Source organism: Falco biarmicus, chromosome 10, assembly GCF_023638135.1.
Source record: "Falco biarmicus isolate bFalBia1 chromosome 10, bFalBia1.pri, whole genome shotgun sequence".
NCBI lineage: Eukaryota > Metazoa > Chordata > Aves > Falconiformes > Falconidae > Falco > Falco biarmicus.
This window is the reverse complement of record NC_079297.1, coordinates 26,470,023-26,497,938: the sequence shown is the minus strand read 5'-3', so window position 1 is coordinate 26,497,938 and position 27,916 is coordinate 26,470,023. Positions and strand designations below refer to the sequence as shown.

The window sequence follows — 27,916 nt, the reverse complement described above, 5'->3', positions numbered from 1 at the left end:
TTAATAATTCAGAGTCCTGATCAGTGAGCCAGCAGAATGCCACACCTGAACATCTGGTACATTACTGGTGGATCTTACCTTAAGAAATGACCATTTCCTGGTGCTCCTGCAGGATAAGTGGTATTTTACAATGTAGCTAATGTGCATTTAGAAAGGGGAAATCCTTTGTAGGTCTCCTGCTGTTGCACCAGAAAAAAATTCCACCTAATACAGCCTTTCTCCAAATAATCATCTGTGTTTACTGTATCCCATACATTCATTTACATTGCAAGTTGGGTCTGCATTATTTTTTCACCTGAGTGAAAAGCTGATTGATCAAGTGGACCAACAGACATCGGAGCTCTCGAACCTGCTGCAAAAGATGTCTGATCATGATGCTGGACCTGATCTGCCCCACTGGACTCAGGTATTCTCACTTTGCTGCCAATATCCGATGTAGACCTGTGCATTAAGAAAGAAAAAAGTAGAAACTTTTGTCATTCCAACTGACAGATCAGATTCATAGCCACATACGTGCCTATTAGCTACAGTATGACAAGCCAGCTAGGTACGAACTGTCTGATCTTGCTCCAGCATGACAGTAGCTTGGATAACAAATGGAGAACAGTAAGTCTGGAGAAGTCTGAGGACAACTTCTTCAGCCTAGTCGCTGCTTTGCCAAAGCATTTTATTACCATTGCACAGAGCCTTCAGTTGCTGCTTCAAACAAACACCTGTGACATGCAACACAAAAACTAGAGCTTTTCAATCATTCATCAGCACAAGGCTATATACAAATACCATATTACTACAGTATATATGACATAGTATCTTATAGTAGGAGACTACTATACTAAATAACATTAACTGCACTTGGAAAGTACTAACATCTTTTGAAATGGTGTGTCCTAGTTGCTTTAGAGCTAAAACTTAATGGATGAACAAGAATATGACAACAGACATGTCTATATCTTGAGTGTTTGGACACAGTTACGGTATCATTAGCAGCCACTTGGAAAAGTTCCCAGTGCTCCACAGTGACTCCCAGCAGGCCTGCGGTGCCTCGGATGGCGGCTGGCACCAGCAGTACCCACCAGCACAGCACTGAAAACCAAACGAGTTCGCCCACCACAGAAGTGTAAGAATTCCTTGCAATGCATTTTTTATACAGTGCCTTCCTGTGAGGAAGAGGCAAAATGTATGCACTGAGCTAAGGCAATCGGGCTTCTGCATGCATCTGGCTTCAGAAATGCAGCTATGAGATACCTGAAAGCTGGGCAGAAATCCTCAGGGCCGGGCTACTGAGAAACAGCTTATAATTCATAAATATCCTGCTGCAAGCCCTTACCAGGGAGAATGACAGCGTGAATTGTCTACCACGCACCTGCCATACAATACACCATTACGTGCATTGAGGCAAAGTGTGTTTTAAAAGAAATCTGAGCCTGGATTTCCTGATTTTATTGAAACTGATTAGCTAATAGAAGAGAAAATTCACTGTGATTCCTTTCCTTTTAGTGTTACAATGAAATAAATCCAAATGTGTTTCTAATTTCACGAATGTGTCTTTACAAGCGGCTTGTAAGCGCCCCTTCAGGGTTCTTATTATAGTTCTTATTACAACAGTGGGTTTGAGAGATCATCCCTGAAATAAAACAACAGATAAATACCTCCTGAGAGAGGCAACAGCCACAGGACCTGTTCTGGGAGGGACAGGAGGAGGAGGAGAACCCATTACCATCTCAGGAAGCTGAGAAAATCTGTAAGCCTGTAAAGTAGAAAAATATTTTCTGAAACACCATTAGGTCCCAGTTAAAAAATAAAAGAAAGTCAGAAATTCAATACCTGCTTCACGCACCAGCCCACAGGAAGTAACTTTTTGCGGCCTCAACAGTAACTGCATTTTATTTGAGAATTTACAGTGCTTGGGGGGTTTTAGGGTGTGGACGAAAACATGAACAAATTAGTTCAGAGCAAAGACGAAGTCTAATTAAAATAAAACGTATTAAACACCATCTGTGTCATTTGTAACCTTGCTGGCAAAGCAGATCTATTATGATTATGTGAACAGCTGCTTTGGACCCACAGGAAAAAGATCTCAGTATTTTCACTTCCTCCAGAAACAAGGTATTTTAAAGATTCAGAAAAGATCCTCAGAGCAGCACCTAGTGAAGTGAAGCTGCCTGTGATGTGAGCAATGCGTATTTCAACCTCTTCCTTTCAGCCCTGAAGAGGTGACAAGAACATTCTTCACAAAAACCCCAAGCTCCGTACCTTTCTAAAGCAACAACAAAGGTCCCAAACAGTTCTGAAAAAGCAGAGTAATTCAGAGGAACACAGGACTAACCCACTAAGTCACATCTAAATTAAGTATCTTGCTCATATTAATCCTGGATTTCATCACTAATACATGTGAAGGGTGAGTAATTGTGTGCATGAAACCCACGGTGTCCGAGAAATGACATGTAGGACAAAATTTCTCTTGTAAATTCTTTGTACTACTACAGATCAGGGGTCATAAATTTTGCTAAATATACTTAAATACAGAGGGCTGATATTTCTCTAGCACTTCATTGACACTTTTCTTCACCACATTGTGGGTTTGCTTTTTTTTTTTTAATTAGACTTTTATTGACAAAGCTTCAGAGCAATGCACAGGATTAAAGATGAGATCAAAGCAATAGCAAATAACAAATCATGGAGGGCTGTCCAGTATCAAGACGTAGGCATTTTGACAAAAACTAGAGTCCAATCGTGGGTCTTTGGCCTCTAAACAAGAGTTCCCTGATTTAGCCAGAGAAGCTCCCTCCACAAACAGCAGAGAAAGCTAAAAATGCATTACCAGGGGATGAGTCACGCTCGATCTGCCTGTAGAAAGGGCCTACAGGATTTACATGATTAGCTCTGGCTTAACACCTACATTTAGGTTTGAATTTGGCAATATAAATCCCACACTAAATATCAAAAACCACCATCTTCCGTAATCATATTTAAAAATTACACATTTAGACAGTGTTCCAATACCTTCTTTCTCAAACAGATGCAAAACCAGGTTAACACAGAGGAAGGGCAACTTATCAAATACTGCCTTTTGATGTCAGTGACTCTAAGGGAAAAGCAATTCCAGACCAAGCATCTTTCTCCCATCCCTCACTGCCACCCCTTTCCCTTTTAAAGCAGGGCAGAGTCCCTCAAAGGCACATCTATGAAAATAATTTTTCCTTTCATGCCACCTACAAAGTCTCCTAATATTTACTTTCACCATTCTACAATGGTATTTAAAGTATTCCTATATTTAGTTGGGAAAAAAAAAATCTTAAAAAGCAATATCACGTTTCCTAGCCAGGGGCTGGAAATACCGATTTTTAATGAAATAACCGTATAGAAAAAACAAATGCTATTTGCACCAAAGAAAGCCTCATATAGATTTCTCCTAATAGCAGTGGACTTGAAATGGTCTGCAATGCCTCTTCTGCATCTGAAAAGCTGGCAGTGCTCTCGCAAGCTGACCTGAACGCTTCCTTCTGGCTCCACAAGCCTTTCACCCCACATCTTGCTATCAGCATGTGTTTGTACCCAGTATGAAATTCTTCCCCCCCATTTTAAAGGAACAGCACATGAGCCGATGTTTCAGTGTGGTTGGTGACTCCAGATACTGTTTGACAGGTCAGACGGAGACACAGAGGTACGTTGAGGTTTCTCTTGTGCGTTAGTGGATATGCTATGGAACGTGGACATCAAAGGAGGCATTTTAAGGGATCACAAAGAACAGCTCACAAACATGCTGCGACTTAAAACGTAAAATAGAAAATCGAAGCACTTATTTTGCTGCTTATGTAGAAGAGGAACAATTTTCAGTGAGTGGCAATATATTGCTAATGACTGGGCAGAGGGAATCCTCTTAAGGTGAAAAATTCTGTTAAAAGATATGTTACACCATGGTGAGGAACAGCCAGTCCTCTTTGTGCTGAGCTTCCAGAGACACCAAAACAGTTACGAAGGGGAATTCCAATAAAATTTCTCCAAATTTCTAGAATTTCTCCAATGGGTTGGAGCATTAGTGTTGTCATGCATGCAACACAAATGGGAAAAAAATGTTCAGAGGCTAAATTAAACGGAGGTTTTACTATAGAGGCCTGTTACAGATGCAGATGAGCCCTTAGGTTCTAGGCCAACCGGCATGATTGTAGAAACAAAGTCACTTCAGCGCAATTCATACTGTTTTAAATCAAATCAGAAAAAACCCAAACCAGCTGATTTCACAGCAAATTTGCCTAATTTTATTCTTCAAAATGAGTTTATCCTTTAAAAAAAAAAAGTTGCAGCACTTTTGTTGCTCACCAAAAAAACTCGACCAAAACCCAAAACAACCTAAAAAAGAGAAACATTCTGCATGTATTCCAAACTCTATTTTGTTAAAATGTGAGGACTCATATAATACAAAGGCTGTAACAGTCATTGGCAGATGTAATCAAACTTGAGATTCAGGACAGACTGCACAGGTCCCAGACGGCAGACCCCATGCCACCCTTTCAGGAAGAAATGCCAGTGAAGGTACCTGTTATGACTCAAACACTGACCATTTCAAAAGCAAACCAGTGAAAAATTTGAAAAAGCAATAGGTGCAGTATAGCAGAGAAACGTCAGCCTTTGGGCCCAGGAGACATACAACCCAACCCTCTGGAAGGTAAGGTCCAGCCACCAGCAGACACCTGCACCAGTGTCTTCTACAACCCACAAAAGTCTAAGGTACCGCCTGTTGGGATGCAGGAAAGAAAAGTTAAATCAGCACACGCTTAGACTAAAGTCTTAAGGAAAAACTTTACATTTCACTTTAAGGCTACATTTCCCGGTTGCAGTATTAAAATATTTTTATCACTTCTAACTTACATATTTGTCTTGGGTGAAATTCTTCAATGTTGCCTTCTGATTACAGAAATATCCATCTCCTTATGTCTCACCATAGGAATTTAAAGGGTTGTGTCTCTGCATACTCATTGAATCATTTAACTGATTATTAAATGGCAAACCAGGAATAATGCACATATCCATTTCAGCTAGATTTGGGTTTGCTTTGCTAGCTGACCTGTTTTGTACTGTAGTTTAGTAACTGTTACCGGAAGTGGCTGAACTTTAGTAAAATACTCTTGCTTTACCTCTGTTAAATGAAAGGAAGTGAAGAGAAGCTGAGGATATGTTACCAGTGACTCAGCCTGCAAGCATGTCCATCAGTGCCTGCTGGACTGTGCTAGGTCTCACCTTGGGACACAGAGCTCTGTCACTCTAACTCCTTTTTCCAGAGCACTAAGGAGAGATGGGAACTGATCCAGCCTTGTAACAAAGAGGTTTTTTTTCCCCTGGCCATAGCCCTCTGCTCAACTCAGCTGTGTGAATTTCCAAAACACTAACATGATCTGCCACAGCACAACTCCAGCAGTTAGGCTTGTGTTATACACCCGAGCTATAACTCCATCCTTCGGTCGCAGCATACCAGCTGGATGACGAGGACCCAGCCAAGTGTTGCTCATCCCATTTCTGGAGGCTCCAGAACAACACTAAGAGCTTGCATTTTACTAGCTTTTCTCTGCCAGCAGAAGGCACGAGCCCCGTATGAAGGAATTCTGTTATCACAGGTCACCCCTGGGCAGTTTGGCAAACAGGCATTCCCTCACAAGAGCTACAGATAATTTAGGTATTAATGTTAGCTTGAAAAAAAAAAAACCAAACAAAAAAACAAAAAACCCCAAACAACAAAACAACACAGAAGGCCTCAGAAGGGAAAAGAAAAAGGAATAGGAAAAAGAAGATGCATGCATGCTCTGAAGAGATAAACAACTGTTTGACAGTGGGACTAGCCAAGAAGTTGACTGCAAAAAAAATCAAAGGTCCACAACTTGGAGGAGACCTGAAGTAACATCGACCTGAAGAGTGGTTCTGATACCCCTGAAAGGATATGGCACAAATACTTCGCAACAGAGACGAACCCTGAGATGGAGATTTGCATGCATATTTTTTGCCGTCTTGCCTCAGTCAGTTTACCATTTGTGCTTTATAAAGGTAGAGCATGTCTGTACAGTGCTTATGCAGCACTTCTACTGCCTATTAAATGCCTTTGCAATAGGTTTCATAAAACCTAAATATGGACTTAAGTTACTGGAAAGTTTGTGGGTTGTTGTAAAAAGTTTATTCTCATGTAACTGGACTGCGAAGAGCCAGATCTCAGAAGAGAGTGATGAACCGAAGACCTTTATACTTGCCTTGTGGCTTTACCATTGGGTCTGCAAATAATATCTGCATCTGAGCAGGCAAAATGCTCTTGAATCCAGATTACAAATTATAATAGCATTATTAATGTTTACTTTTAATTGCCCCTAAGAAGTGAATTTTAAGAAAGGGCAAAAATGAATAATTTTTGGTTTGCAGAGGTAGCATCCTGCCCCATAGAACAAACATCCCAGTGCTCAGGTACCTCTCATCCCCAAAGCTGCCGGAGGCTGCTCACCCACCCCCCAGCTCAGTGAGCCAGGACACCTTCTCTACGTGTCCGCCAGCCCACTCCTGAGCACTCCCCATCACAGCATCTCCCCCAGAGCTGCCAAGCAAAGGCATCGTGGGCAAGCAAACAGCTGCTAAGGTGCTGAGAGCAGTAATTCCACATTTTCCCTACCCACAGATCACACGTCTCAGCTGCATATTTTCAATTCCAGTCCTCCATCCCCATTTGAGAACAAACCAGTAAATTGTGTGGTTAAAGTACAGCTTATATTTGTGAAACTGATACGCAGAAAACTATGAATTAACAGCCCTTATCCAAAGCCTGGCAGCCTGTGTCTATCCTAACCTGTGCCAATCAACTACCTCCAGGGAATTTTTTAACACTACCTTCAAAATGCCAGAAAGATAAGCAAGTGCTTTAGGTCTTAAACACACAGATGATTTAGAAGAGTAATAAGTCTTAGAAAGAAAACAGTGAAGCACTCACCAAAAATGTTTGGCTATTACATTTTTTAAAAAACCTGTTGCCATATGAGATTTTTAATTTCATTTTAGAAAGACTCTCTGAGGTGTCAAAGCAATTTGACTACCCATTAGCTGTCTCTTAAGCTTGTAATCAAATTCTAACCATAAAATACAATTATATGGTCTATGAAGTTCATTGGACCAATTTCAAAGTGCCAGAAATAACCTTTAGCATGATTTAAATAGCACCAGCCTGAACCTCTGCAGGCAGTGGCACTGGCTTTCAGATACACTCAGAATAGTTCAGAAACAGCACCCCTTAATGTATTTTTTATTATCACGGAAGGAAGTCATAGTAATAACTATTTTGAACTGAGAACATTTTTCTGCATTACCCTTTTATTCCAAGCAGAGTAAGGGACTCAATTTGAAATGCATTCTTTCAAAGAAATGTTTGTTTCCAACCAAAAGCCTTAAAAAGAACAACTTTTTACACTGATATTCATGGGCTATTTCTCACCTGGAAGCAATCTTCCCCGGTTGAGATTTGTATCTGACATATAAGAAGGAAAATACTTTGTCGAGTTTCACAATACAGTATGTGGAAATTCAGGGGTAGTTTCACATGCTGAGGGTGCATGCAGTGCTACCGTGCCTGCTAGCTACAAACCTATAGAATTCCATTAACAATTTCCACCCACGGATTTAAGTTCTTAATTCATTTATTATTTCTCTGAGGTAAAGACATGTAAGCCGCAATTGGAAGCTAGAAAGTAGAGGACAGAGTGACTTACATAAGGTCAACCAAGAAACCCGTGGAATCAAGCCCTCTGGAGCCCCAGGTCTATAGCTGTGACTGCAAGGCTGACAGTAACAGCCCACGTTTCAGGTCACTGATTTTTACACTTGGTTCACTCTTGCGATGATGCTCTTCAATGGCGGGCCTCATGCAGAACTGTTGAGTGCTTCATACCCAGCTGCCTCCATAGCTGTTCTACAAAACCAGATTGCTTCCCAGTATGCACTCATGAATAGGAGGCGGCAGACAAACAGGTTCTTGACCTGTTGAACAGCCTGGAGCTCAGTGCAGCCTATTCTTTCAAGCACAATTTAGACAAGACAACCTTGCTGCTAAAGTAGGTACTGAGTCTTCCTGCAAGAGATGAGTATGGGTAAGCATACATACATCCAGCCCGCTACACATACATATTTACTGTAGGCATGGCTTCACATCTGGTTTTAAGCACAGAAACAGGGCTACTCCTTAAAAAAAAAAAAAAGTGTCTCAGAGTAGAAATATCTTTATGACGATACAGTGTACTAAAGAGAAGTTTCACTTACTGGTCTTGGTAAACTGTACTGATACATTTCTGGTCTGTAAGTGGGTACCCACTGTACCCCCCCTCTAGGTCGGGTCATGGTACCAGGAGCACTGGTCACAACCTCTGAGTAGGGCAAGTGCGGTGCTGAGCTGTACGCCTCCTGCCTGCTCTGTCCTCCGTGGCCCGCAGAGGCCAGGCTGAAAGCCTCTTCCAAGAGCATATGCATCTGCTGGCGAACCTCATCAATGGAGGGCTGAGAACTTAAAGTTGAGGTCTCCGAGTGGCCTTTAGCCTGACGGGACCTGGTGTAACTCCGAGGCTCGTTGACACGGTCAACATTTGTTTCTTCTATAATTTCAGGCTCAGTCTGTTGGATGGAATAAAAGCACGTATACATAAAAAGCTTTACAAGACAGTATTTGTGCTGCTTCATACAAAACATTCTCAAACACAGATGTAACATACACAAAGTCAGGAATTGTGACAATATAGACACATGACAGATATTGCAAAGGAGTGATATGACGCAGGCGAGTACAATAGCCTTTTATATGCTACATTGTTTGCTGCAAAAACTAGCAGGGACACTCAATTAAATCGTCAGTGATTCACATAAAAACAATTAGAATTAATGTTTAAATTATTTTCTTGGTATCAATGGGAGTACAACTGTGCCAGGAGGAGTGTGGCTTCCTAAATAGTACCATCACTACGAGGGACCCCTTACAAGGGACCACTTGTTACAGCTACAGAGACTGAAATAGTTTTGTCCCTTCTCACACATTAAGATTTCAGAAGAATTAAACTTCAGGAGTTTTCCTGAACTTTCTAACCCAGTGAGGACCACTAACAAGGCCACCAGAAATTACGTTGCGTCCCTTGCAGAAATTATCCTAAACCAGCTCAGTTGCCTTACCTAGCCACTGCACACTAGTTACACAGCAATTTATCCAAAACTAATGTGTAAACAGTGAATGAAGCACATACTCTACTGAGCAGATGGTACTTGGGCAGCTTAACTTGAAGAGTTACCTCTAGGGTAATTCCTTCTGCAGAGAAGTACAAACAGAAATCACCCCCCCTGTTTTTTTTTTGCTTGTAACTCCAAGACAGAAAAAAAAAAATCATCATATTGTAAGAACTTGACAGTGAAATGCCCAAGAATCCATTTTCTGTAAGATTAGTTTTACAGCCTATAGTTTTAAAAAATACATTTTAAACGGGCAACCTGAAAAAGCAACCAATTCCTTATAATTCTTTAAATATCAGTATAATGTATTTAAGATGCTAGGATAAGTGGAATGAAAAATAGGATTATGTACCTCCTCCTATATATAGCATGTGGTTAGAATTGTGTTAGCATTTTAAATAGCCACAAATAAAAGAATACAACAAGATGTTCTTATTTATAATTCCAGCACTATCCTGGTAATTTGAGTCCTCTGTAGCTCCTACTGTGGCATACTTTTTTTTTTCCATGTAATAGTGCTTTTCTACACCTGACTAAATAAGCAGCTGGGCTGCCAACCTTTTGCAAACTACATATGGCCATAGGTACTATAGGACAATCATAGTATGTATTTCTTCATTTGCAGAGGAAAATATAAAACTGACTTTCTTTTTCAGTTATCAGCCATTCAGAGAAGAGTTACGTGGTTAGCCTAAAGACTGGCAATAAATTTAAATAAAAGATCTTAATTTGTTTTCTCTTAGCTGTTACAAGTATAGCTATTATCCTGCTACTTAATGAAAATACAGCATTGAAAAAGGAAAATTAAGGCAATAATTAATCATTTGCATACTAGAGTTTAACCATAATTTATATGGTTATAGTTTTACAGTATATTATCCAAATTCAAAACCACAAACCCAGCTTCAGGCTTCCTAAGTGGCAAACACATCAGATTGGGGGAGAAGCTGAAAAACTCTGTAGGAAATATACAACTAAATAGTTTCCCTGAATTTTCTTCCTGCATTTGGATTCTGTTGTTACAGTAAATAAAAATCAGATAAGTTTTAGAAGCCCGACTATAAAATGCAATGTAGTTCGCATAAGCGCAACCAAAGAGCTTCTGAAATTATATTGTCCCAACTGGATGATTAATAAAGATGGTTCTATTTCCTCATGCCTGTAAAAATGTCAGCAAATGGAATCCCACAAGAGACCTATTAGTACCCAATGCTGAAATAAATCAGGTTCCCTACTACAGCTCCTTGGTGAAGCCATTAGACCTCTACAGAATGTCTAAAATATATCGTATGAATAAAGGATGCATGTTAACAGTCAGCATTAAGTCAGTGTTGATTTATCAATATAAAAGTTGACATGAAGATTTTGGAGGAGACTGGTGATCATTACTTTTCCTCAAGCTTTAGAATTTATTTCAATCCATCCTATCACTTTCTGATGTATGTCAGTTGCTTTCCTATCAATTGAAAAATGTAAGTATCATAAATAGATGCCGTTATAAAAATGCACATATTGTTCATACATAGTTACTGTACAATACAAGGAATGAATTACATGAAGGAGGAAAAGAAATTCCTGTACCAAGAGACAGACTTTGCACACTTCTGGCGTAACTCTGCTGCCGCAACTGTGTCAAATTCTTCATGTGAACATTAATCCATAAGCTTTTTGAGGAGTTGCAAAATTTAACTATATCAATAAAATTATACCAGTAAATTCTTTTGAATATTGATCTCTTAGCTATGTATAAGGTCATTTTCTTCCTCTTACACAAAAACCAGCCTACATATTTTCTGCCCTAGTATAAAGCTCATTAGCAGTCTAAAGGTTCTAGAAGCTCGTTATAGCATTTGCTCTACTCACAATTGTCTGTGAACATGTTGGAAATAAACTTGTTAATAAAGTCTCCTTAATCTACTTCCTAGGTGAGGGTGATGTCAATAAACCCCGTTGGGGTTATTTACAATTGAAAGATAGGTAATGTTCAATAATAATCCATTTTTAAAAGGTGCTGTAAAGGCAAATAATATACTCAGAACATCAAACAGTAGAATGCATGCTCCAATAAAAAAACAAAAGCTACTTATTCTATATGGACAGGTAGGTAGCTGTTGACCTTCTACCCTGACTAGGTTTTAGCTCTAAGAAACAGAACCATGATTCAGAAAAATATAACAAAAAAATCATCATAGGGAATCTTTTCAGAATTTAGAAAAAAATATATTTTTAGAAAACCATAATTGAAATACTAGAAAGTTGTTTTGTAAGGGGAACCAGAAATACATAAATAACAAGTTAGTACTGTGGAATGGCAGATTGCTGAGTTCTTACTTCCCTCTCATATTTGAAAGTCAAAGCTAAAATCATGCAGATCATAAATTCTCATTATTTGGTTATGCATATTAGTATAGCAGTTCTTAAGGAGTTTTCTTAAAGAATCCAGGGGATTTTAGTCTCTTTTCTCAAAAATAAAAAATTTAAAAAAACATATACTGTTGGGAAGATAAAACTCAAGAGATAACCTGGGCATACTGGTAACAGCTCAAAACCAAAGTCTCATGACTTGAAGATAACATGAGCTATTTGAGCCATAAATTTAATTATCCAGAACCGCTCATAAAATAAGAATTTCACTGGCAGGACTTGCTGAATAGCATACTGAGAGGAAGAGGTGAGCAGGAGTCAAGAAGGTTGGAACCTTTAGAACGACAAAGTGGATGTCAAAAAATGGTACCAGATGTTACTAGAAAGATGTAAGATTTGGCACACAAACCAGCCCTTTTTCAGAGCCTGCCCTTTTCCACCCATTTTCAGAGGTCAGGTTTCCAGAGGTGTTTAGTTGCATCACTTGTGAGATCCATCTGAATTCCGTGCATAAATATAGATTTAGGTGCCCGCCCATGGGTATCCTGGGAGACTGAGCCTGAGGAGCCTCCAACAGGAGGGAGGGAGAGCAGCCCACGCTGCAAGCTGAGGCTTGGGAACTAAATTTCAATATCCTGTCCCATTTTCCCTGGCAATTTTCCACTTTCAGACAGGACACACATTGAGCATGAGAAGAGGTGCACTACCGTGAACCCGCAGTGCACTGGGCAAAAGGAATTTTATGTAGCTTAGTGGTAAAAAAGACTGTGCCGCAGAGAAGCTCGCTAAAAGAAAGGTGAAAGCAAACTTGCATGTGATGTGCACAGAACTCAGAGTTTGTAATCATTTTAGGACATTTCAGAGTCTGCATAAATTCATTAATCTACTTTCAAGGTTTTTAAGAAATTTTCTTTAAAATCTACATTGTATATAGTATACGCAATACATTAAAATATATTTTTTAAATCTTCTAACTATGGCATATTAATTTTGAACTAAGAGCAGGAGGCCATGCCTGCTCCCAGAGTATTTTCTACATTAATTTCAGGAAAATATCACCTATGAAAAACTAATTTTTATTAGCATTTTAAAAAGAATCCCTTGCTTTCTTGAAGGATATTGAGGGAATATCTTCAGGATATTGAGGGAAGGCTGGCTTGACAGTGGTTTTATCTAAGAAAGATCAAAAAATAAAGGGGGGAGACCTTTTTGCACAATGAAAAACCTATTTCAACAGGTTATACTTTTCTTCTTGCAACTATAGGTTCTAATGCCTCAAAGCAGTGAACTAGTCATCCCGCTTCCATGGCGCCACGTGACTCATGCGCCCTGATGGGAAGTGTCCAAATGCAGGAAATAATTTAAGAAACATGACGTTACAACATGCCCCAAAGAATTCTGCCAAAGGTTTAAACTTCCCTGAACACATCCCCTGACCTCGGTACTTTCCTTCATCTTGCTAAAAACACACCCTGGAAGCTGAGACAGTTGGCAATGAACCCCCCCCCCCCCCCCCCCCGCCCCAATGCTTGTCACCTACAGAGTTTGGAGGATGAACAATCACCAAATGAACTCCATTATTTCCCAGAACAGTTTAGACCTTTGCTAGGGACTGATCTTCACGGATGGCTGAGATGCAGCATTTTCTACACGTGATGAAGGATTGACAAAGTCTGCATTACCCCAGTGGGAGGGCTGGTTTTATCCTCATTCTGGATCCACGCAACATCAGCTTGTGCCCAGTGTGTGTTCAGACTGCGCAAGACAATTTCTCTGCCCTGTGTTGGCTGCGTGAGTTCCTTGGACCATAAACCAGCATCTCTTCTGGCTGGTTTTTCCCTATGCAAAACTCTGCCAGGTTCTGAGGTAGTAAGAGGACAATATCTGTTCCTAGGGGATTTCCACAAAGCACTGACATCTGGACTTCAAAGAAATTCCCAGAGGTTGGTTGTTCAACCTTCTGAACCAAGAGAGCAGCACCAGGGTACAGAACAAACAGAGGATTTTAATTGCAATGAAAAAAACCTCACTATCATGTAAGTGGCTGCACACTTAGAGCTATCTAAACTCAAAATTCAATACTTTGGCAAATAATGGGTTTCAGGGCAAAGGTTTTGTTTGCATGTCAGACTGTAAATTGATGTACAGCTACTAAGTAAGTGAAGGAATCTGTGCTCTGAGTATCCTTCCTGAGCTTCTTTCAGGATGCTTAGTGCACATAAAGTACTGTAAAGTTAAATACCCAATGGTACTCTGGCTTGTAGCTTATTGATAGTTACCTGGGTTTAGGAGTAAGTTAAGACTTTGCTGAGCAAATTTCACTGCTAAGTGAAAGTTCTGATAAACTTACATCATATCCACTGTTACGGATTCCACGTCTTGGTCTTTCTCGAGTCACAAGAAGATCCATCTCAGTTTCTCCTGGGCTAGGACTGTTCAAAGACTGCCTGCTTCTGTATACTGAGCTCTTCAGCGGCTGCCTAGAAAACATGAAACAAGAAAAGAGTAAAACAAAAAGAAAAGAAAAAAAACAACAGGCAGTAGTTTTCAATACTTACCTTTATTCTAAAATGATGAGGCTCATAACAGGACCACTTTATTATAGGATTTTCTTTCTTTGTATATGAAGATGCTAGAAATCAGTACCCTTATTAAGAGATCATTAATTTTGTTTATTGTTAAAGAAAATAAAGCTACGTAAAAAACATGGACATCATATGTGGGAGCTTATCAAATGAAATGTGTCCCAGGAAGATATCAGAACCCTTTTAACCTCAGCTGATATGATTTAAATTCATAAAAAATAAACAGGCGCTATTATAAAAAAAAATATATTTGGACCTTCCACACACTCAAATGGGGAGCAGAGATCTTGGTTGCTGATTCTGAACGACAAGAGGGAAGCAGAATAACATTCCACCTCAACAAACACCCAGCAAAGCAAACAGGAAGAGAGACAGGAGTGGGAGGGAACTGCCTGCATGGTGCTGTTTTTAAATGCCCTGTTTGATAACTGCCCGCAGCTCGGAGAGCCATACTCCCTGGGGTTAAGCCACTTCCAGCACAGCTCTGAGCAGCACTGGGGCAAAGGCATCCCTAGGTGTGCAGCTTTCGTCCCTGTGTGCTCAGAAGCAAGGGGAAGCCAGTGTAATAGAAAGACAGCACATAAATCACTACCCGAAATATCCTGTAATCCTTTCAATGCAACTTATTCTTCCCTTGTTATTAGCTATACAAAACCAAATAACAGAATTCCTCTGTAAGGTACCGAACATAGCTACATAAACTCTTCAGGAGTGGTGGCCAAATCATGATACAGGAACTTCATGTTTCATCAAGCTGCATCTTTTAAGAAGCCTACATCTAAACCAGAACAGTTTAGGAGACATTGTTCTCGTGGTACATCTGGCCATTAGTCATTTTCTTGCCTATCCCAGAGAAGGACTCCTCCCATTGTAGATCAATAACAGATTGAATAATGGCATGCCAGTTTCATTAACACAATAATTACACTCTTGTTAGAGCCTGACATAAAGTTATCCTTGCCTAGCCACCCTATTTTTCTGCTTTTTGCAATTACTCCTTTCAAATATTAAAAGTTGGTCAGACCATCTAACACGTTTGCACGTTGGTTTTTTTGCACGAGGGACCTGATGATGCTCATAGTGAAGTAAGAGAAGCTGCACTATTATGTCTGAATTCACACTTGCAGTCTCAGCTTGCAGTGTATAATTTACACCTGAATACTTTTATCGTGCTATCAGACAGATCCCCAACACGAGCTGGAGCCCACCGGACCAGCCCTGGCTGCTACACACAGCGGACAATAGTAAGAGATAGAGCCAAGGTGTAACAACATGGATTTTGAAGTGAACTGATTCTTCAGTGTCTGCACTTCGGTCAGATGGACAGCTATCTATACCTGCCAGGATATATTGTCCCTTCCTCTGGCACTTGAAGCCAGCAGCTCTCAACTAACCCTCACAGACTGACTGGGAACACATTTACTCTTTGTTTCCAAAAGGTCGTCTCCGGTAACTAGCACTACCCAAACAATCATGTTGTAGTAATGTTGTGGACACACAACATTATTTTGTTCAGTTATTCAGGAGAAAGTAAAAACTTCCTTATTGTATCACACTCATCCAAGTACATTTTTACATTAGGAATGTTCAAAAATTACAGCACGTTTTGCCCTTCAATCAAACATTAGCAAAAGATTGCTGCTGTGGTAGGGGGCTCAGCACAGTGGTGGGGCGATTTCAAAGGCAATAAGCATCAGTCAGAGCACAACAGCCTGTCAGCCCTGATTGATAAGTCTGTGGGAATCAGAAAAAGAGTTGAAAGCAGAAATTTGGAAGGTGGCTATTGAAGGGAGGAGGCTTGGGTGACTTTTCCAACATTATCCTACACTTGCCAGGTAACTTGAGAGAAAAATGCAATCTAGTGCTAAGATTTGATTTAAGGCCAAAAAAATGTTTGCATTAAAATTAAGTGAGCCTGTGGCTGACAGCTCTGTTTGAATTAACAAGCAGGGTAAAAATAAGGTCTCCAGAGTTTGAAACATAGGGGGTTGCCTGATCTGATTACAGAGATCTACTACAATATTTGAGATACTGAAAAGCTAGCACCATTTCTGTAAGTCACATAAGAGCAAACCTTGTTAAGCAGCTGTTCCATTCAGCAATTACAAAGATTTCATGGTTTAACTTCTCAAGAGCCATCAATGAAATTAAGACCACACAGTCCAAATGAATTCACTGATAAGAAGAAAGAATTCTTCAGATATTACAGATTTGGTTAACAGAACTTTTTGCCTTGACAAGATTAGAGCAGCAGAAAATGGTTTGCAGAAATCCAGAAAGGCAGACATTTACATGATCAGACAGGATAAAAGGTAGGACAAAAAAAGTATCACTTTCACACTTCTGATTAAACCAAGTACTCAGGCATATGCTTAATTTTAAGGTGACTTTCAAAAACTGATGTGTGACTTTTAATTACAAATCTCTGTGTGCACGTTTGAAATTCTGAAAGGCACTGCCCAAGCAGAAAACAAGCAGAGGTTTTGAAATTAATTTACTTAATATTATTTTTATAGGGGAAACTTAAGTATCTTGTCTCGTTTCTTCCAAGACTATACTGTCTGTATCACCAGAAAACGTGGGGAACTAGGTTATGCTAGAGTATAATCAGATCTGACAATCTTTATGTTCCTACAGTAAAGATCTCTAAAATTTCATATGTGTTTTACAATAGGTCCATAAATACTGAGTTGATGCAGTTGTGATATATTTTCTAAGGGATTCAAATATACAGCTCTCCAATAAATGCAGATTCTTGACCCGATTACAAACTATTAAAGAAATTCCCAGAATAGTGGGTATCATCAGTAATCTTTTTAAAATTGCCTTGAGATTGCCAATTAGCTCATCTTAAAAAGTTTTACTAATGAGAAAGGAGGTATGAACACTAACAACTGGCATCCAAATGGGTTAGCAAGTGCCTTCCAGGAACACAACTGGAACATTTTACAACATTAATTTGACGGTACAGAAGGCTCAAAGGTACTAAGGGCACAAAGCTGTTTGTTCTTGAAAAAAATCAAATTATTTAGTAGCAGTGTAGTAAATCACTTTTAAATACAATTTAAAACAAATCCAAAATGTAAAGGTGATCTTGAGTAATGTAATCAACGGCATCTTTATTTTCCAATACATTTTGGAAATGTAATAATGTGATATAAGTTAGTGGAATATATACAAAGCAGGAAAGAGTGTAACAGGCCTTTTCCCTAGAAATTTTGAAATCTTTGACTTACACTTAAAGTGATATTATTTAAAAAAAATGCAATTTTTCAGTTTTTAATTTCTGTAACTAGAATGATATAAACAATGACTCAAAGCAGAAAAAGTCAGAAATCAAATCTTTTCAATTTTTTCCTAACCTAGATTGCTTTAAAAGCAATTTTATTTCATTACAGAAATACAACTGTATTGATTCATTCATCAATAACCAAAACCCACATGACCTTGCAATATTATTCCAGGTTTTCCTCTAGCAGTATGCCGTTTTAGCCACCTTATTGTTAGTTAGAAAAATGGAGACAATAATGCTGTAGTGTGTTGCAGCATACCAAGTTCAGTTCCTGGTCCTCATATGGAAATTTTAGCAAAGACTTTGGAATTGGTTTGTTTGCAAACATCTGCAAAGTTCATTAAATGCTTTGTGCCTTTACAAAATCTGTGTCAGAAATGGTTCTTCTCCCTTCCTATGTAGGGATATAGACTATATATTTAACCAGTAAATCCGACAGTCAGCCTTTTACGGTTTAGCTACACAACGACATCATTCCTCCACAGCAGCATACCTGCCTTCAAGCAGTTTATATCATGCCAGTGATCACTATCTCAAATAGACTATGGCAGGTTTACACAACACATTAGAAAACACGCAGAAAAAAATGTATTCCAGGACCTTTCAGCACATCGGCACATGAACAAGCAAACATCAGTATATTTAACAGAAAGCAGATGGCTATCATTAAAGCTTCATGTGTAATGTTTTAAACATTTCCTACGTGGCATGTGACATATGATAAACACCCAAAGTCCCTCACTATACGTACAGCACAGTCATAGCAATGTTTCTACTGTTCCATCTACATGTTCTGGACAACTCGTGCAGACAGAGCAGGACTCCTGTGTGCTGAGGGTTCTGTATCTTACCTTTTCAGTGCACTCGGAGCAGTTTATTCCTCCCTCACTGGAAAGCTGCACAAGGAAACGATGCCCCAAACTCTCCAGCAAGGACATAACATACAATTAAGTTGGCATCTTTTTTCTTCATTGACCTGTGCAACCCTTGGAAATGGCCCACCAAGGGTACTATCCCTCCGTCATTTAACTCCAGGCCTGAAGAAGTTCATCTGATCACAGCTTTTGCCCATATTCTGAGCCAACACTGCTTTTGTATTCCCCATTACAGTGTTTTTCATCCCTGTGCCCCAAGGGTAATCGTCACAGCACTCTCCAAACTAGCCAGCTGCAACAAGGTCTTTTGCCATCACATACCATCATACTCTTCAAGCCAGTCCCTCTGCTGCCTTATCCTAGTCTCTCCTCACCCAGGGCACATGCTTGCTCGCTCTCTGCTTCTTCCTCCTCTCCCTTCCTTGGCTGCTCTCTCTCTTCGTTGACTGCCCGACCTCTTAACAGAACCAGCCACAGCTGCACCTTATCTACACCAGCCAACCCACAGCTGTATATTGTCAGTGATAATTAACCCAGCTTCATTTCTCTACAGGTAGTTGCTGCAGTTGCACTGTGTGCAGACTGCATCACCACCAATGCTTTGGTTGCAGATGTGATTTATGCTCATAGGAAAACTTAGGTCTGAACTTCTCAGGAGATGGGATACACAAGATTGCAACTCCAGGCATGAGGGCCATTTCCAGAGGCTATGTACTCCAGTATCGCTTTTCCTCTCCTGGATCAACTGCTTGCTGGACCCTGATTACAGTAAGAACCAGAGCTCTCATGGTGCAAGGTGCAATGGCAAACGTACACTCTTATAATCCTTCACACCTCTGCCACCCCTAAAGGAAGAGGAACCTGCATACTGTGCCATTCCTGGGGTAAAGACTGGTGTGATCTCCCCTTTTCAATGTGTCAACTTGTCTTTCAGAGAGCGACAGAGCAGGGGACCCACCCACCCACAGCAGGCTCAGGCAGAATCAGCATGTGCACTCCCCCCTCGTTTCTAAAACAGGGAGATTAATACTACTGATGTGCCATCCTCAAGAGACACTGAAGTGTTAATCAAACATTGGTACTGTTACACAATATGCCAGCTTCATGCCACAGATGAGCAAATTATGAATTCCACTGCTAGAGATACAGGAAGATCACCAGAAATGGGTACATACACAATCTTACAGGTACTGTCCCTGCAGGACTTACTGAGCCACGGGGACAATGTACTGCTTGGGTTACCTTGTGCTTACTGCAATGGTTATATTCAGATAAAAATAACGACAAAATAATACCACCACTGAACTTTGGAAAAGAACCAATGCAGATGCTAGCTTCCTGGCTTAAGCCCGCCCTCAGTATTAGAAAAAGTGGTAGTAATGCTTTTGATATTTACCGTACTTGGAAAATGACTCGCAAGGTCTTGCAACTGTTCCCTATTTGCAACAGTCTCCTTACTATTTTGTCTTTCCATTACTTTCTTTTTAACCACATTGCAGTTTTACCAGATGACAACCTTTCATAAATCATCACAGGTTATATGAATTTTCTTGATAAAGTAGGAGGGGCCAGCTGACCATGCAACAAGCAGTTGGCTCATTAAGAATGGCCCCTTTGATTCCCTACAACCCCTGGACATCAACTTTCCTCCCAGATGAAGAACTGCACATAAAAAATTCTCACCTGTTCTTAGGCTCAGCAAACGGAGATGAGATATCTGCATCTGGATCCAAAATGTGGTCAAGTTCTTTCTGGTTTTTTTCGTACATCCTTTTTCTCTCTGTCAGCCCCTTGCTGTTATCAGCCTGTGGGAAATCATAGTACCCCTTCCTCTTGGCTTTCAAGCGCAGCTTGTTGCGGTAGTGCTCTATATCAGACTTCTGCTTCAAAGCCTTGTTTACCTAAAAGGCAAAAAGACATTTAAAGGATGGTGCCAGACTGGCTACTTCCAAACGATATTGTCAGAGCGTGTTTGATGCGGTGTATGTGTCATTTTACAGAGCGCATTTTTGTACCACACCATGCCATCTGTAAGCAGCGAGGAACTGCAAGTGAACAGAGTCGCTGCATTTTTATGGCTTGACAGATGGTTAAATAATTTTAGCCTAAAAACTATGTACCATTACAACAGTGACTCAGATACACCCACGGAAGAAAAACATCGATGATGTTAGCCAACTGCCATGACCCAACGCCATGCTGGCTTTTGGGTACCATGGGGAGAACTCACTGATGAAAACTCTTCTAGGGTCTCATAAGTAGAGAGACATCACCCCTGACCACACAAAAAACTTAAATTAGTCATCACTGATGGCTGGGGAAAAAATTCCAGTGAAATGTCATCATATGTTCCTTTTATTTATATGCTTCCTTACAAATCTTTTATGAGCCCCTGTCAGAGACTGAATCCTTAAATAAAAGGGTGTTTGGTCTGACTTGGTACCGGTCAGCTTTCTCTCCTGCTCCAGGTTGTCAGTTACATGGAAATGAGCAACTTACTTGGTCTTTGTGCTTCTGGAGACAAACTTTACAGTCTTCTCACAAATTTCAAGAAACATACATACAAGACAGCACACAGCACCAGGAGTGCCATTCCGCTGGCTTACAGAAAATCGATGCTGAAACCTAAATAAGCATTCCTCCGAGTCTGGAAACTACGTGGCACATCAGGGCTTAAAATGCAAGCACTAAATGGAGCACGACAGATTGCTCTAATCCAGGCCTGCACTGGAAGCCTGAAGACATTGTGTTTTACCATGTCCCTAGCAGCAGCCCTCCCCGTGGCTCTTAAACAGCATCAGAGAGATTCTGGCTGATCTTTAAATGACTGTTGCAGCGTGAGTTTGCAAACAAGACACCTCCCCGGCTTGTCCCCATCATGTTTAACAAGTATATAAAAGCCTCAGTCCTTTGTAAATGTAGCGGTCTTGATTAAATCTACATCAAAACATGAATAATCATGCAGGTACACTACTGCGTGGGCTTTGACCAGCACCTGGATCAGATGCTTGTGCCGTGCCACCTTGTTCCCAGGAAATAACTGCAGCCTCTGCGTGCAGGCTGTGCAAAGCCATGGTCCTACTGCACCCCTTCCTGCTCCAAATGAGATTTATTCCTCAGTATACAAAGATCAGATTGGCACCCAGATGATCTATATACATTTATGTGGCTCAGAGACAGAATTCATGCAGACAAGGATTTTATTCCACTCTCTGCCTTCGTTACTCGTTTTATTAAAATAAATATAATAGAAGGATATCGGGAAGGTAGGAATACAGAAAAAAAGCTTCTACCAGTCCTCAACTCTAACAGGCTTAAGAGTGTTCCACCTGTGGATGTAGCCAAGGAAACAGCTAGAGGCGTTAGCAGACAGTCCTTACCTCTCCATTAACGATGGCAGATTCCTGGCTCCGATCTGATGCAGCATGAACAGCAGGTAGTGCCACGGGTTTGATAGCTATCAGCTGTACGGATCCCGAAGAGGTGTCGAAGGGGTCAATGGCAGATTTGGCAATATTATCAAAGAGAATGCCTCCTTCCTCTTCATCGCTTACGGGCACTAAAGCACATCAAACTTACTCAGCATAAAGATGCAGATATTTTACTGCATGGTCAAGGTGAAATACAGCAAGCGTATAGATTAACATTAGTGAACATTAGATTAATAATGTGCTCAGTACACCCAAGGAGCAGACCTGGGAGACCTTTACACTGGAAAAAGATCCCATTAGATTATAGACAACATTATGTATTCCAAGGATTATCTGGCACAACCCCAAAAAAGGTGGATTTCCAACCTGTGCCAATAAGGTGGAAAAAAAGGAGAAAAAGAATGATGCAGAAAATTGTATGAAAATGACAATGACAGCCAAAGTACATCTTTTTTGCTAGGTTTGACATGGAAACACACACATGCCAAGGCATCAGCAGTCATACCTGAACTAACCCAAGAGTGCAGCTTTTTTTGTGTTTTATACTGCAAGAGCATGGGCATTCTCAAAATTTGAAAAACAAACCTACTGATTTTAGCAGAGGTTATTAATGTTAAAAATGCCATCCGTTATAATGAAAGCATTACTGTTGTATGTTAAAAACATACATAAAAAACTGATGGTGTCCAAGTTTATGTTGGTGGTTTTGGGGGATTTATTTTGCTTTCCTAAGCAGGACTGCAGGTGGCTGTAAAGTTAAACTGCTACCATTTCTTAAAAGGCAGGAGAAAAATTCTGAAAAAAATGCTGAAAAATCCTTAAAATTAAATGGCATGGTGATATATTTTAGTTTTAGATTTCTACATAAATGGGCAGCTCTTTCAACGCAGTTAGGCCCTTTCTCCTCCCCATGTTGTTTGCAAACCTGCATCACCTTGCCAGCTGTTGAATCTTAAACCCTTTAACCTCATTTTGGAATAAAAGAGTGACTCTAAAGTGTGAGCACAAATTCTACAAAGAGATCCTTGCAAACATTTTTGAATAATTATGTTATTAAAGGGAAGAATGTTTGCTCCATCTCCTAACTGACAGGAGCAGAGATCCTTTGCTGAAGAACAAAGAGGTCTGCTCTAAATTTATTTCCTCTGAAAATAAACACTGATTTAATATTTATTCATGGCACAAATTACAATGGACTTGTATATATTGAACAGTTTAGCCAATGATTTCGGCAAGAAAATATTTGACAGTGGTAACATAAAATATGAACCCACTGAGTAAGCTCATTATCTTTTGGTTTGTACTTAGTGTGGGCTGGAGTTGACACTGCCTGAGCTTTTGACTTGGGTTAAATCACTGTCATTAAATACTGTCCCTTTGGCTCCACAGAACTGTCCAAATGCGATAGAGTCTTTAGTGGGTCTAAAACCCCCTGATCGCTCCTGGGGTTGTTCAAACACTGACTCGGTAAGCTCACCAGAGCGAGTGCATCACAAGCCTGGCTCCCTGAAACAAAGTCCCACCGACGACCAGGACACCAGCCAAATCAGATGAATGAAGAGATCCTTGCCTGTCACAGACTGCCCTTGAACAGCAAGGCATTTACATTGCAATGAGTATAAAAGCGAAGCATGGACCTTCTGCCCTGGGGACATTTTGAATGGGTTCAGTTCTCACGTAAGTCACCAGATGCAGTTCTGGAAGGTGGCTCCTGTCTGTAATTCACTGCTGAAAATTCCACACTGCCCTTACAAGGTACCTCCATTGCAACACAACTATGTCCAAGAGAAAAAAAGTTTGTCTGAGTTGTATTTTTCACCAAAGATGGTCTCTCACAATGATTACGGCTCAGGTGAGCCTGGATAGTATCTCACCAGTGCTCCAGGTACCAGAAAGTTCCAAGAAGTTGTGGAATCCCTTCACCTTGGCCGCCTGTCTCAGCACTTGCCTGAGCCAAGTGTGCCCAAAAACTCTGGCTAAGCATCGACTTGCAAAACATGATTCTTTCCAAACATCCTCTGCATACCCTACTCGAAGCAGAATGCACCAAGAGGTGCAGCTCCATTCCCACCCCAGTGTTCCAGAAAGACTGTGCCTGCTGAGACCACAGCAGCGATCCGAAGGCACCCACAGGCAGCACCACCAGCCAGAGACACCTGGGTCTGCCCAGGCCTCATTTCAGGAACTGAAACGGAGAGTTTTCTTTAATTAAACCGAATTCCTCTGGTTCAAAGAAAAATTAAGGTCAAAGAGAATCAGGAATCACAGGTGACAGCTACTTCTGATGTGGTGTGCTAACACCAAAGAGCACCCTCGGCGTCTGCTCATCCGTGAGCACATCTGCATCCGCTGCAGTGCTATCAGCATGGAAATATTAGCTAAATGGGATTAAAAATTGGAAGTCTATTCCATCTTAGCTTCACATGTGTCCATTAACTGGCATTTATAATATAAAAGTAGGGTTTTTTTCCATTGCCCTTTTTTCACCAATGAGCGGTGGATAGTCTGCGATCTGCAGTTACTGGCACACTACTATAGTTTGTGTTGGCAGTGAACCATGAGCAAGTACTATGGGAATTTTAGTATTTGTTCCCACCTGTCTCTTTCTGAGAGATTTTACAGCAAGCACTTATAACACATTTGAACCATAGCCACCTCTAAACTTTAAAAAACAAATCAAAGGGAGCTGAGAGAAAATTGGGAGTCCTGAAGGGTTTGTTTCTGGTGTGTCACCCTGCCCTGGGCCAGTTCGCCATCTGAACACCTCAGCTGGGTGAGCGACTGATGGGTGCAGGAAACTTCAGAAAATCGCCCTGATATTCTTTATAGTCACTCACAATAAGACACTTGCTTAATAGAAGTAGGAGCACAGATTTAAAGCAATGCTTTTAATCTGTGTTTTTGAGCAGATGCATACCAACGCTACTATGGATTCCTTGTTCTAGTCTTGCTTGCACTGTCTGCGTGCACACATGGTGAGACTTAGAAGATCAGCAGCAGAAATGGGCAAAACCCCAACTTAATCACCTCCTTAACAGTGATTTTCCATCTCTGAAATGTCTTGTGCAAGATATCTTATGCCACATGACACATGATCCATTGAGATTGAATTACTCTTCCTAATCTTCCTGTGACTGAAGTACATGAAGATCTATCCAAAGCAATCATTTATTCAGGTTGAGTGCCAATTGCACTGAAGATCAGCGTGGCACTGGGTTTTTCAAGAGCAGGACCAGCGCTGAAGCTTTATCTCCACATCACTGCAGCTGTTAGCATACAAGATTTGCAGGACTGCAGCTGCTTCAGGGATGCTAGCCTCCCAGTTCTGTGCAGCTCTGCTCCATTTCCAGCCGGCGATGCCAGCAGGTGGTGCTGCCCACTCATGCCACTGGTGGAATATTCTATTATTATCTAGTTAATAATTTATATTCAAAAAAATAGAAGTTCTACTTTTGTCAGCCTAAGGTTTCACTACAAAGCACACACAAGACGACTTCTCTCTCTTTCCCTTCACCTTGTCTCTCCTCCCCTGTGCCCAGTCAAAAAGTGTTGGAAGAGGGGAAAAAACCAGCTGAAATACTTATCTGTAAACACAGAATAAGGAAATTTAAAGTACCTGTGGATCAGGTAACCTTACAGCAAAATACTTGAAGGAAATATACGTGCTGTCCCACACAGAGGCAACCATTTGGTCTATTCTGGAAGTCCTCAGAAAAAGAACGATATCAATGGAGAAAAACAAAGCCAAAACCTGAGAAACACAGGTAGACGTGCTCTGCCTTTTCTCAGGTCATTCAAGGGAACAATACAAATTTTCAGATTTATTCTGTATGAAGGGAATGCAAACATTGTAACCATACCTATAGTATATACCTATAGTTTGACAAAGAGCAAACTATACCACAGATCTAAAGGATGATCTCCTTAGGAAAGAGCCTGCCTATCAGTATTTCAAACAGAAATCCTAGCTCCTGAATGTGAATTAATAATTAGGAAATAATTTTCATTTTAGAGAAAATGTTTCTATATAGAAAAAAAATCAGAAATTTTTTACGTAATCTAAATCACTCCCTTTGTTAGCTGATTATCTCCAGGAAGGTGTGAACAAGAGCTCTTACATCACTAACGAAGCGCATGCTCCTGAAGGAGTTTATGAGCCTAAAAAAAAAATACAAGTTTCCCAACATCAGTATCTGAACCTATTCAAGACTGAAATACCTCTCTGTAAGAACTGCAGTGTAACAGAGAACATACTTGTGCGCGCACACACACCCTTTCCAAACTACACCCAGCTGTGAGACAGCGCAATTTAATTTTTAAATTCATGAATAGCACAAGTATTATACCTTCAGAGAAGCAGACAGCTGCTCACACCTCCTCCTGGATGTTATTTTCTCATACACAATGCCAGGCCATGCGTCTGAGCTGTTGCAGTCCTGGGTGTGCCTGAGAGCCCGATATAGGAGCTACCAGAGCAGGTTGCTTGAGATCTCTAAACTGGTATTTATGCATATATATGCAGGGGTTTTATACAACCTTATACATGGGGTGTCTACTCGTCTATTAGTTGCTTGTTTCGTTCACTTTTTATAGTGAAATTTTATATAGATTTTTTTATATAAGGCTATTTTTAGATATTTATATAGATTATTTTTATATATGTAAGTCCTTATAAGCAGAAGCAAGGATATCTCTCTCTGTGGTTATGTCTTCTCCTCCAACCACACCTGCCTCATCAATTCAAATACCAAGGTCTTTCAAAAGGAGCCTGTGTATTTCATAATGTTTGTAGAGACTCCATCACAGCCCCCTTTTCTCGGCTGGCACTTCTGTAATACCATCCTAGGCATGTTCAATAATTTAAAAAAATTATTTACCTGACAAGGATGACAACTACACAAAGAAGATAGGGAAGGCATGAGAACCTTCAACAAAAGCCACTTCTTTAATAAAACTCTATGAGTTTTAAAAAGCTTTGCAGAAATTGTACATATGTCATCTTCAATGCTGACGTTAGTGAAAAGTCACAACCATCCAGACTGCCACTGGATCTGATGGCATGATCATCTACACGCTCTTTGCATAGTTGCTTGGATGAAAACTTGTCAGACTCAATTAGTGGCAGAGTAAAGCTCATCCGGAGGGAAAGGCAGATGTGAATTAAGAAATACTTAATTGCACAACCACCTGCAGATCCTGGCTGCTTCAGAGATCTGCTGCAACGGCCACCTTAGCAACAGAGAATAAGGTGTTTTCTTGCCATGAGAAAAGCAATAAAAGACTGGCTTGGAGGGGGGTGGGCTCGGAGGGGGGTGGGCGTGGAGGGGAAGCAAGCTGCGTTAGCCATGCTGACTTAAGAGAGGCCAAACCAAGTATTTTCCACTGACTTTATGCAATTCCTACCATGCCTGTGAATACAGCACCTGGGTGGCCCCACTCACGTGGCATGAACAGCTTGGAGCTGCTGCTGTTCTCCCTCTCTCTCTCTCTCTCTGGGGAAAGAGGCAGTGGAGCACCGGCATCTTTTGCTGTTGTAGGAGCGTGAAGCAGCTCAGAAGTTCACAGAATAGGTTACAACACCCGGCTGCCTCTTGCAAACCAAAACCAAGTGGCGAAAACAGCAAGAAATGGCAGTGGCTACAGCTGAAAGAACAGTCACCAGCAGGATGCTAACAGGGTCACTGTGCTCTCTATATTTAAAACACACACACAAGACAGTGGAAGAAATGGAAGCAGTGTGTGGAAACATTAGGCTATGTCGCACAAGCTGAAATCTTTGGAGAGAAAAAAAAAAAAAGAATCAACATGTAAAGCATCTGGGAGGCTCAGAAAGAATTGAATATTGGCTGGTGCCAATAAGTCTGATTTCAGCTGAACAAGTGGATTTTGTTCATTCTTCTTTATAATCCCCTCATGGTTACATGTCAGGAAATTACCCCAGAAAAGCCTAAGAGTTTACTGTGAGGGGGTAAAGAGTTAGATCAAGATCCCCACTAACACCTTCTGGGGCAAATGAAGCTAATACTTCAGGATGAGGCAATGAATATTGAAAAGAACAGAGTCCTCTCCCTACACCGTGAACTCTTCCTAGCACTCTGATTTCTCAGCCTTTCAGACACAGGCATCATGAAAGGTAAT

General features: G+C 40.6%; 1 protein-coding gene across 3 annotated transcripts in view; it reads right to left on the bottom strand.

Moving 5' to 3' along the window:
- KIAA1549L (KIAA1549 like) overlaps positions 1-27,916 on the bottom strand; it is a 137,224-nt gene that overhangs the window by 16,143 nt on the left and 93,165 nt on the right. For all 3 annotated transcript variants that reach the window (XR_008824436.1, XM_056355000.1, XM_056354998.1), the window contains 6 exons: positions 21,728-21,906; positions 20,031-20,248; positions 13,946-14,075; positions 8,281-8,628; positions 1,650-1,747; positions 296-441 (listed from right to left, as the gene is read on the bottom strand). Coding sequence is in view for 2 of the 3 variants with exons in the window: in XM_056355000.1 (XP_056210975.1) it covers positions 296-441; positions 1,650-1,747; positions 8,281-8,628; positions 13,946-14,075; positions 20,031-20,248; positions 21,728-21,906 (1,119 nt within the window). In the remaining variant the exon portion in view is untranslated. The remainder of the gene's footprint in view (positions 1-295; positions 442-1,649; positions 1,748-8,280; positions 8,629-13,945; positions 14,076-20,030; positions 20,249-21,727; positions 21,907-27,916) is intronic.